At 39.5% G+C, this 12,230-nt stretch overlaps 2 protein-coding genes across 2 annotated transcripts in view; one reads left to right on the top strand and one right to left on the bottom strand.

The window, feature by feature from the left end:
• Nucleotides 1-666: 666 nt before the first annotated feature.
• Nucleotides 667-1,206, top strand: LOC135217540 (nacrein-like protein F). The gene has a single exon (XM_064253507.1). The coding sequence runs from the start codon at nucleotides 667-669 to the stop codon at nucleotides 1,204-1,206; it is 540 nt and encodes a 179-aa protein (XP_064109577.1).
• Nucleotides 1,207-5,050: 3,844 nt separating this feature from the next.
• Nucleotides 5,051-12,230, bottom strand: part of LOC135217541 (glutamate receptor ionotropic, delta-1-like) — a 104,080-nt gene continuing 96,900 nt past the window's right edge. The window contains exons 8-9 of the mRNA XM_064253508.1: nucleotides 8,861-8,918; nucleotides 5,051-5,089 (exon numbers count right to left, since the gene is read on the bottom strand). Of these exons, the coding sequence (XP_064109578.1) occupies nucleotides 5,051-5,089; nucleotides 8,861-8,918 (97 nt within the window). The remainder of the gene's footprint in view (nucleotides 5,090-8,860; nucleotides 8,919-12,230) is intronic.

Here is a 12,230-nt window from a genome sequence, read left to right on the forward strand (position 1 = left end):
ATTAACTGTCCCATTTATCCAGGTATTACTGTAGTGACTGCCCCTTTTATCCAGGTATTAATGTAATGACTGTCCCATTTATCTAAGTATTACTGTGGTGATTGTCTCATTTATCCAGGTTGTTGGGAGTAAAAGGAAGGTTACGTTACCAGCTTTGGAATTCTTTCCATAATTAAGCAGCGGTCCCTGATATCGGTATAACAGATGTGGTGGCAGTCGTGAAAGGCAATCAGGCCTATGGCTTACATTTCTGGAGAGACTGGGGAGTACATAGGAGTTAGGAAATCATGCAAATGTTAGGGAAAGGGATTATACTTAGGAATCTTTGGCAACTGTCCTTCTATTGCTGACGAAGGATTAGGTTGAAGTCAGCAGAATTCAGGCCTGTTGAAGTTCAGCTTTGAAGGCAGTGTGGTTGCATTGAGTGTGAGAGTTAGGTACGGTGATTACCAGTGTAATAATTACGCAAGGTTGCATGTGTAATTAAAAATATATATGTGCCATTGTGGTGAAGAGACGACTTCAACAGGTTAAATGCGCCGTTCCTTAATGATGACGTAAGTGTTTAGTATTTCCTTTTATCTTTTTTATGTCAACAATTTTCTCACTGGTGTATTTCATTTTTATTTTTCTGCAGGACTAAGATATTATTACTGATATCTTGATATGGGAGATATCAGTGATAATAATATTGGTGATAACGGCAGTGTTAAAGAGGATATTAGTGATCACGGCAGTGTTAATGGGGATTTTAGTAATCATGGCAGTGTTAATGGGGATATTGGCGATCACGGCAGTGTTAATGGGTATATTGATGATCGTGGTGGTGTTAATGGGCAGAATGGTGATCACGGTGGTGTTAAGGGGCAGAATGGTGATCACAGTGGTATTAATGGGTATGGTGGTAATTTTGGCAGTTACAATGGTGTTACTGGTGGTTATAATGGTGATATTGGGGATACTACTGGGAATATTGGCAGTAATAATAATGGTGGTATGGTTAATAATAGTGGTGATACTGGTACTAACATTGGGATTATGGTTGATGGAATGGGGGTTACTTATATATATAAGGGTGATATTCATGAGGATGCTATGTATAATGACCACAAATATAAAGTGGTTTTATCAGAGGATGTTGTGCTAAATCCAGGCATGAGGAATATGGTGAAAGTCAAGCTGAGGGAAGTGAAAATGCCTATGTAAAATTGAGGGTAGTGAGAAATTAAGAGGTGTCATTAGCACCGTATCAGTGAACAAGGCATCAAATACAGGGGATTTTTGGATAGAATTGTTGAATTGTAATGAAACAGTTAGAAAATATCAGAAGAATACATATGTGGTAGACCTCCAAGAATGGAGAAGAAAAAAAACTGAGTTTTCAGGGGTGGAAATGCACAGAAGGAAGAAAATCTCCAGGGAATACCTAGCTAATGCAAACTACAAGGAGAATATAGAAGCAGTAAGCGAAGTTTTGGCTGGATTTGGGGATATTGTGGCTTTAAAAAGGGATATGTTAGGGCTGACTAGTGTTAGAACATAAAGTGAATCTAGAAGAGGGGACCAAACCCATCTTCGTTCCCGCATACCGTATGCTCTACAAAATCGGGGAACAGGTAGAGAAAGAGGTTAATAAATGGGAAGACCGAATAGGAAGGAATTATTAGACCCAGTGTGTCCCCATATAACTTTTCCTTGTTGGTGGGGCCTAAGGAGGACGGATCTGTCCGGGTATGCGTGGACTTCTGCAGATTGAATGAGAAAGTCCTAATTCCATTGGTTTCAAATATAGTACATTGCAAATTTGGTAGTCCACATTTGAGAGTGGAAAAGACGTGTAATAAATATATTTGGAAGAATATGTGGGCAGATGTGGATAATTTTGTGAAAAAGTGTTCAGTGTGCATTGCTTGAAAAGGTGTACAGTCTGCAAGGTTAACTTCTTGCAAAGTAGGGTCATATCCGATACCAAGTAGGCGTTTTCAGAGGGTGCACATGGATATCTTGAGAAATATTTGTGAATCCGGGTATGGCTACAGATATTTATTGGTAGTAATAGATGAACTGACGAGGGCAGTGGAAATCTTTCCACTTAGGCACTAAACAGCAGATGAAGTGGCTGTGGCATTTTTCAATGAAGTCATCTGTAGGTATGGCTCACTGGAAGTTTTGTTGACTGATAATGGTAAGGAATTTGTAAATAGGACCTGAGAGTGGTTTGGTAGAAGTTATGGGGATACAGAAAGTAATAATTACTCCATACAGACCTGAAGCTAATGGGTTATGTGAACGAGCAAACAGGAAAGAGCTCGAAGCTCTCGGGAAGACTATAGGAGGAAATGATAGGAACTGGGATAGATATATAGATACAGTTAGGCATACCTCCTCCTCCAGCTGGTAAAACGAAGAGAGCTGTTATACCGTTAAGAGGGATTAAGCAACGTATCACTCAAGAACGTGGAAATTCTGCCTTAAGTAATATCATTCCCATATCGTTTAATGAGAGCCAAATCCATTACACCACTGGTATAATCGAATATCTACGAGACTCAGGAACTGTTGTATGGGACATCGAAGGAAATTTACAGCCACCCCCCTCCCCTTGTTAGGGGATTGAAGAACTAAAGCAGTAAACGTACAGCATTATCAATACTTGATTAACATAGCGGGTATCAAGGAGTGGTTGATAAGAAATGACGCATTTAAAAAAAAAGTTGAATATCTGACCGGGACATAAACGAGATGTGGGAAAAGTATGAGGAGTGGTGGAGAGGAAGGGACTAAAAGGATTTTGATTAAGGACCTCTTATTAGGAACTTTCGTGAGGAAACGATTTATAGCAGGAAGATGGCCAACACCTGTCCGGACGTGTGCGCGTGAGTGGAGGGGATGTGGCCGGACATGTACACGTGGGCGGAGGGGATGCGGCCGTTTAGGGTTGAAATCAGTTTTCACCGCCCATAGAGTATGAGGAGTTTTGGGGTTGAGTTTTTTTAGATCAATTGTAAGTGCAAGTGTTCTGCACGGTATATCCTTTCCTGAAGAATACAGTCCTGTATTCATCTGCTATATAGACTATACTACAACCTTCAAAAAGGGAACTGACGGGTTCTTTCCACGGTGATCCATTTTATTATTGTATATATCCTGAAAAAACTGCGGCTTATATCCTCTCTGTCTACTAACACGTGAATGCGATTCGAGGTCTGCCCACCTCCTAATCCTCTGTGTGGCGTATTATTATTATAGCTGGTAGCGATGTCATGCAGCACATTAACGCATTTATTTGTATTGTTGTGAGTTAAGTAATTATATATTTTACTTTTAAGTGTCCTGATAACTCTTTCAGTTATCGCCACTTTAAATTCTCTTGGATGTACACTATATAATTTTATATTTCTGTTGCTTAGGTATTCCCTCACCTGCTTGTTATAGAATTCCTTACCTTCATCCATATTCAAACGTGATAGCCCCCCAAAAAAGTTTCTGATTCGAGAACCTTCTTTGAAATACAATATTTGCTAACTATTTTTTACACCCTTTATCTCCACACCTGTGTGTTCTATGTAAATAAGAAATTTATTATGATATGACTATTCAGTGTATATAAAATGTATTCGTTTGTAATGTTTATTCTAAATGAATAAAATAAAATATTTGCTACCCTTTTCTCTCCGCATGAATAGTGTCATCATCGGAATCTTTGACATGCAAGCAACTCGTTTCTTCGCAGAAGCGATAGATCTGTTCGCATATCCGTCCCAAATTATCATAGCGCCACTCGTGAAAGAGTGTGATTTGCCAGAAAATAATTGAAGACTATGAAAAAGAAATCTATAATATAGTACTATACTGCGGGTTGAATGAACATCCATTGCAGAAGTACTCGCCTATAGGGTACAAGACCAGGATTAGTAAAGAATTATTAAACCCCTTTGAATATATAGTAGATCGAGGGATGACTGACATGGGACTGTTATACACTCTCGAAGACAGAGGCGTTTACTGCTGGATGGCATTCGTCAATCTCCGTCGTGCTCATACTGCGGAATGTATTCCATTCGGGTAAATTCAGTAGAAATATCAGTCTCAACTGCTCCCATCACATTCTAATGAAGAATAGAGACAGTTCAAATTGAAACTTTGGTCCGTCAGTTAATCGGACATCAGAAGGGTGGTGAATTCTCCGAGATATATAAGAAGGCATTATCTCATATCCAGTAGTACGGTTATCTACGACCGGTCATCAAATTATTTATCAACAGTGGTGACTAAGAAGCAGCTACGGGTATTGAAGAAGATATACGAAAATGTTGAATACCCCGACAGTTTTAGCGATATAAATATATTATTTAAAGATGGTGTAGAAAATGATCTAAAGAGTCAACCTTCTTATGCTTTACATAAAGTTACACTGAAGAATCCTCGCTGGAAGAGTGGTTTTCACGCTCGGCTGCCAATCTGGTGGTCTGAAGTTTGAATCCCGGCTTAGCCAATGCGGAATCAGAGGAATTTATTTCTGGTGATAGAAATTCATTTCTCGAATAAGTGTGGTTCGGATCCCACAGTAAGCTGTAGGTACCGGTGCTAGGTGACCCATTGGTTCCTAGCCAAGTAAAAATATATAATGTTTTGGGGTTAGGGTTGAATCAGTGTTTTTACCTCCCATAGTATGAGTTTTATGAGTATGTGTAGGGTTGAATCAGTGTTTTTTACCTCCCATAGAGTATAGGAGCAGTTTTGTTGTTAGGGTTTGAGGGGTCAGTGTTTTTACCTCCCATAGAGTATGAGGAGTTTTGGGGTTAGGGTTGAAATCAGTGTTTTTACCTCCCTTAGATTATGAGGAGTTTTCTTTGGGGTTATGGGTTGAAATCAGGGTTGTTTTTAACCTCCCTTAGAGTTAGAGGAGTTTTTGGTGTTAGGGTTTAAGTCCATTTTTTTTACCTCCCAGAGAGTATGAGAGTTTGTGTTTAGGGTTGAAATCAGTGTTTTTACCTCCCATAGAGTATGAGGAGTATTGGGGTTAGGGTTGGAATCAGGGTTTTCATCCTCATAGAGTTTTGCGCGACCCAAAAATGACTGTGGGAACCTGTGAAATTTCACACCTATTTTATTCACACCTTTATTGTCAATGTTCACACCTAAAGGTGTGAAAAGTAATTAATGCCTCATTAAAAGGTGTGAAATTTCACACCTAGGTGCTTATCTCCAGGTAGAAAAATTGACTACCTGGGGATTAGCACCTAGGTGTTGAGGGACAATGGGGTTTTTTTCCCCTACTGGCGCCCCCATTAAAGATTTCTAGATCCGCCACTGCAACTTGGTGGTAAGACCTCTTCTTTCAGCTATGCTTGTACATTATTTAGAAAAATTGCAACATTTATTTCAAAAATTTTCTTAAAGCAAATTCTTTTGAAGAAGCCTGTTTTAAACTGGGAAAGTATATGATTATTACTGAGCAATTTTCTGTTTCCTCTCTTTTACATATAAATTGTAACTGTTTTTAATGGTTTGAAAATTTTTGTACTTGTGTATTTTTCATATGGTATGTTTAGATACTTTCTTTGATATTCCCCTTTAGTTCCATTTTTTTTGTCCTTTAGGAACACATGGGTTAATAGAGGGGCGCCATCTGTTCCTTCTTCAGGTATGATAGAAGAGCAGCCGGTGGGTCATGCAGCTGCTTGGTGTTCTGTAGGCCTAGCAGGTTCCCATTGCTGCAGGTCCTGCTTCACACCTGGCTGCCCTGTGATGACTCGGGGGGGATGGATTCCCCCATTACTATCTTTGTCATAGTTCCTGTGTTTGGCAGGGTCCTGCATTGTTGTTACTGCCAACCCTCAACAACTGGCAATCTATCGGTGGTGACTGACTGCTGTGCACCTCTCAACGCATCAAGGATGAAGACAACGAGGAGGCATTGCATAGAAGATTACACAGCATGCTGTCTTCGTCACCCTCACCAGCTCCTTCCTTGATGTCATCATCGTCTGCTGCCTTCTCCCATACCTCATCCAAGACCAAAGTCTGGGAACAAGGTTTTCTCTCTGGCCCCCTACAAAATCTTGTAATGAATTTCTAGGGTCTTGCTGCCTCTTCAGAGGAAGCAGGGGTTCTCTTTTTGGCTCTACCTCACCTGAAGGTGTAGGTACAGGTCTGCAGGCCCACATCAGTTCTTTGGAATTGGGAGCTAAGGAAGTGGATCCTCGGTGACTGCTTCCTCCGTGCTTCCAAACTAGTGCTGTGTCAGGGCCTAGGTATGGCCGAAATGCCTTGAATGTACAAGAATCTACAAAGCTCTACTCACACATCCCAATCTTCAAACGGAGGTTCCTGTCTCTGTACCAGGGATGGCACAGGGTGAGAGAAAGAGAAGAGACACTCAGGTGCCTTGACTCTCCCTGCCGATACCGCTATATGTACTCAGCCAGAGGCCCGGACAATACCTCAGTGTCTAACCGAGCACCTGGAGAGGTGTAGGGACATCCCCTGTACAGACTCCTTCTACAAGGGTTTCAGCCCTGAAGAAATCTAGGGACATGTCATGAGGTAGACGATTGCTTGCGTTGGCAGGCCATTCCTTTGCCTCCTCCCAGTAGTCCTCAATTGTGTGTGAGTGAGAGGAGCAACCTGGCCGGGTTAAGGGCAGGCTTGAGGCAGGGCTGCAGCTCAGCTATGCTGAGCCAAGACTTCTGCCCACCATGTGAGAAAGGTTTTGTTCTTTGCAGGGTAGAGCCTCTAGAGCCTCTCCAGAACAGAGGAGTTCTCCTAGAGGTCCCCTATACCAACTCCTTCTACAGCGGCTTCGTTGTGATGAATGCCCTTGTCAGCAGGCTGTTCCTTTGACTCCTTCCGGCCTTCTGTAATGTGTGTGAGAGGAGCGACTTGTCCGAGTAGAGGCCTCGGCTCGAGGCGGGGCCACAACTCAGCTATGCTGAGCCAAGACTTTTGCCCGCCAGGCGAGAATTGCTTTGCTCTTCTTGGGGAGCGCCTCTTACACCCATATTGCAGTCATCTCCATGAGTTGGTGATTGAATGCGGCTCACCTCACCCAACTGCTTGGCAGATAGACAGGTGAGAGAGTCAGGCCTTCCTCGCCTGTTCCCTCAACTCAAAGGGGTCCTACTCCTCAGGATTAAGCTCCTGACTCAACCTTGGACCAAGCAGGAAATATGCTGGTGGAGTTAAGGAAAGACCTATTGGAGGCTTTCTCTTACACTCAGTACAGGGGAGTTCGCTCTTCAGTCTGGTTTAGGTTTATGTACAGCCGGGTAATGCATGCCAGCACTTAGGTAACGAGTACCATTCTCATGTCTTAGACCTTAGTTTTTGAACACGTAGGAAACAGGCACACAATCCCTCTATTCTTTTTAAAGCTTCAGCCTCGAAGGAGAACAGTTAATTAGAGAGAATTGTTAAATGACAACTAAGCAGCATATTTTATAGAACCAAACAAAGCATTCTTTTCCTACAACTGGTTCGTTCATGTGAATGTGAGCAAGAGTTGAGTGGAGCTAATTGCGGCAAAAGTTGGCGAGAACTTGACGTGATCGAACCTTGTGAAGAGAACTACTCAGAGAACCTCCTACTAGCTTCTTCCCTGGGGACTGCGTCATGGTTCCCACTCCTGAGGGAGCAGGTAGCCCAGGGGAGAATGAACGAACCAGTTGTAGGAAAAGAATGATGTGTTCGGTTCTATAAAATATGCTGTTTAGTTGTCATTTAATTTTTTTGATAATAGGTATTTTTTTACATACTATTGTATAAATTTGTATTCTTCTCAATGAAAGTATATGGGTCCTAATGCTAACTTTCCTTTTTTACGATTTTCTGGCCGTTTCAAAATCGTTCCCGTTCATATCTTACGGAGCGAAAACAGACAAGTGGCCCGGGGAGCGACAGTGATTGCTTTACACTACAGTATTTTATAAAGATGGCTGACACCACTCAAGTGTATTTTGTGTTTAAAAAATCTGTACTCAAAACTACATTGGTCTGTCCAACTTTTCTGCATTTATTCTAGGACTTCAGTTTCATATTTCCTACTCGTCCAGATTTCTGCCATCTTGCAGAGATATATGTAATAAAAAAAAATCCAGGCTATTTAACACTGGTCGTGTATCATATTTTAGACAAAATGGGGGTGATCATCCCCTACGAATAATCAAACATCGGAGAAAAAGTCAGGTCTTACAAATTGTTATAATATACCACTAAAGTCACCAAAGAATACGATGACCTGAGACATTTCAATGCTTTAGGGTGATGAAAAATGAAGCTCCCTCTATCACACAAGATTAGAAAGCTATTTCAAAGATTACTTTGCTAAAGAGAAGTAAGACTAATGTGCCATATCAACTACCCTGCTGCCAACTTCACATGCTTCATCAGAACGACATCATCCATCTGTCATTGAGAAGGTAAGTTTGGTCGCTTGGCATCAGTGCCATTCAGAACACTCGTCCCTCGTACAGCATTGTCATGTTACAATTGCCTATCTTGTCTTTAAATAATAAGCACACTTTCACCTTCATAATTCAAGATTTGGTTCAGCACTAAGTAAACAAAATAACTATTCTGATTCCTTTTTATTTCTCCGTCACAAGAAGCAACCGGACGAAACGGAAACAGAGTCCAGAGACAACGTGAATGTTACAATTTCTGAAAAAGATCTTACGAAGCTCCTGTCGTTGGAGTCCCTGATTATGGTTTTTCTATGAAAGCTGGTGGGTAATGCAACACCAATTGCTATACTGTATAAGACTGACTTAGAAATTGTTTAAAAACTGGAGCATGCTGTGGCTAGTCTAAATATTCTTCACAATAAATGATACTCAACTATATATTACATTGTACTTACCTTCAGCCACTTCTGTACCAGTCCTGCTTGAACCACTCTGGAAATGAGTTTGTCAAACCTGTGGAATAAGTTAAAACCAGTAATTGTTGAAGAAAGTCACCGGAAACGAGTTTCAGAGATAACAAAGACTGGAAGGAAATAAACAAATGGGATAAACGAGTAGATCGTAAAGATGAGACAAAAGAACAAGAGTTTTTGGTGCCAGTTTTAGCTTCACCCTCTATACAAATATTGGAGATTCTTTAACTCAAGGCAAGTTCCGTTGTCAGTCTTGCAGTCTGGTAGTGTTTCAGGATAAAAATTTAGCCATTTTCTATCTTTTTTATTTTGGTCGTGAATTGCAGCTTAATGTTCTCGAAAAACTGGAATAAATATGTTAAGTCCCGCATGTCAGAAATTCACTGCTACATTTAACAGTTTTCTTTGTTACTAGTCCCTCTTGATTTCAGATTTTCAGTTTCCCTCTCACTCTCGCGCACTGAAGAGCTCCTGAATGTTTTCAGTTCTCTATTTGTCATTCTTCGTCTTTATTAATCTTTTTTCGCCTAATACCTCTCATTTAATATTTACTATGACAAAATAACCATATTAATCATTGGCTATTTTGTCATCATTATTATCATTCTTATCACCATTAAGAAGAAACAAGAAAATATCGACTTGATGCGTAATTTTCCGCACTAGGAATCACCAAAATAAATGAAAAGATTACAAGAAACCGTTTGTGGATGAGAATGGGACCTAATTGAGTAACTACTGAACTGTTCTCTTTCATGAAATCCTCCATGAAACTTCTCAGGTGCTCATCTACTTCTTGACATTACGTACAGGTCGAACGATCCCCGAAGAACTCCAGACTGTTTCCAGTTTACCTTTTGTCATTCTTTGTCTTTATTAATCTTTCTCTCCTAATTCCTCTCATTTAATATTTACTATAACAAAATAATCATATTAATCATTGACCAAACTGTCATCACTATTATTATTCTTATCACCCTTAAGAAGAAACGTTGTTTATCATATCCAAATATTACAAGAATTGTTTTCAACCATCGTTGATACTGAGTTAATCAGGATCCACTCCACAAGCCTACGGTGCTTTGCTTATTACTTTTGTAGAAAAGTTCACCATACTTTGTGTTCCCGGTTGTAACTGTTAAAGTAGTACGGCCTATAAAAAAACAAAGTTTGCATCCCAATGAGACTCATAGTCTCTTCATTAAGATCTACTTTCTCACAATTTATCAGCGTGATTAGAAAAATCTCTATTTCTCTGGCTCATTAAAAGTCTCTTTTGATTTTGTGAATGGTCCAGAAACCATTAATGGCAATTTTAACTCAATGATAAGCTGTGACTTACTTCCTTATTCATTTAAGTCTACAACAGCTAAGGTATTCGAATTCATCGCCCTAAAGAGGATGAGCATGTTAATAGCTTCCCTTCATCAGCAGATAATATATGCGAATTGCTCAAACTATGTGCAAGCGATGCATTTTTCACTTTTGATGACAAACATGCAAGAAGACATTCGGTGTAGCAATGGGTTCCTTGTCTCCTCTATATTAGCTAATTTATTAATGATTTTTTATTTCTTTATTGCTATGAATCCGTATTATTTCATCAGTTTAATCACTTACCTGTTTTATTTGATTTTATCTATATAGAATTTTGGCATAGTACCAAGCACTGGGGTACCTAAGGCCATTCAGCGCTGAAACGGAAACCGATAATAAAAGGTTACGTACAAAGGTGTAACAGGAGGAAAACCTCGCAGTTGCACTATGAAACAATTGTTAGGAGAGGGTGGACAGTAAGATTGAAGATAGAATATGGACGGAGGTACAGGCCGATGGGATGCCTGCAAAGAACCTTAAGTAATGCCTACATTGCACCGAATGAGGTGCAATGACGGCCCTACTCCCCTACAGACCTGTTTTACTTGAAAAAATAGCCACTGACTTGCGTAATCACCCTATCTAATGCTCTGACTCACTCAGTTCATTTGAAATGTAACCCAATGGCTTGTGCAATTACACCTTTCAATGTTTTAATGGAGTACTACTGCTTTTATTTTGATAATTTCATATGTTACATTGTATTGTTGCGTGGTCACATCATTTATTCAGTTTGTCCTCTTTTCGTGATTATTTGGGGTTGTTTAACTAGACTGGGAGATAAAAAAATAATCATTGCATTAATACAGTAATTGATTGGCATACTGTTTTGCTGATTGAGACGATTAGAGTGTCTGAATTTTTGCTATTGTTTCATACTGCTCAAGCATTAATTAAGTTAAAATCTCATTTGAGCTATTGCTTCATATTGCTCAAGCATTAATTAGGTTAAAATCTCATTTAATTCATTCTTAAGTCCTAGTTGGGCACTTGATTGATTGCTGACATTCGATTGATTCTGATTTCGGAACTTGATTTTTTTCTTTTACAAGTTGCTTTGCAGAGAGATTGGCGGTCATAGCATTATTTTCTGGTGTCATTTATAAACCGCAAGTCCTGTGCCTTGTTCTAATCTAGGATCTTTCAAACAATTGCATTAGCTGTAATATCTCTTGTACTTCACGCTGTACCCGATGTTTTATTTGTTTATTTATGGTTCCATTTCTTGTCTCACGACGCCTTTGTTTTTATTATTTAAGAGCCCACTGCTATGTTGGGGTTTGCGGTAGATATAGTGCATTTGGTTAGCCATTGGGGTATTTTTTATTCATTAAAAGCTGAAGTAATGTCTGTTTAAAAAGTATAGTTAATCCTTGGTTGTAATGGCTGATTAATTCCTTGGGCTCAAGATTCATACTTTAGTTAATGTCTTGTCACTGTTATTATACCTCTGATGAAATCAGGAGAAAAGGCTGTTTGATTTTGGTGTCATTACTAAGTAAATTTATCTGATTCCATAATGCAAATAATTTCATTAATTCATAATACAAATAATTGTATTCATTCATAACGCTAATAATTGCAATAATTCATAATGCAGGTGATGAAAACAAACAAATTGCTTTAAAAAAGATTAACTTGTAGTTGTGATTGATCCCTTGCTGTAATGTGGACCATTGTGGGTGGCTAGCGGAAGTTTCAAAGGATTCCTGGTGTGGTATGTCGGCTTTAAGGCATTTTATGTTTCCTTTTTTGAAGTTACTCTGGTGAAATATTACCTTAGATTAAGTTGTCACGTATCACGGATTTGTATTAAGCCATATCTGAAATAATTTGAGCCTACATTGGAAAGTATTCAAACTAAACAATGCTTTGAGAAGGCCACCGGAGGTTGTTGATTGCACAATTGATATTTTAATGGAGAACCACCTATATAATTTTATTCTATAAATTACTATTTTCTTTCCGTTTTGGT

This window comes from Macrobrachium nipponense, chromosome 7 (genome assembly GCF_015104395.2).
Source record: "Macrobrachium nipponense isolate FS-2020 chromosome 7, ASM1510439v2, whole genome shotgun sequence".
Lineage (NCBI taxonomy): Eukaryota > Metazoa > Arthropoda > Malacostraca > Decapoda > Palaemonidae > Macrobrachium > Macrobrachium nipponense.

What these genes read in the sequence shown, in the direction of transcription:
- LOC135217540 (XM_064253507.1), top strand. Translation starts at nt 667, where the DNA reads ATGGGAGATATCAGTGATAATAATATTGGTGATAACGGCAGTGTTAAA.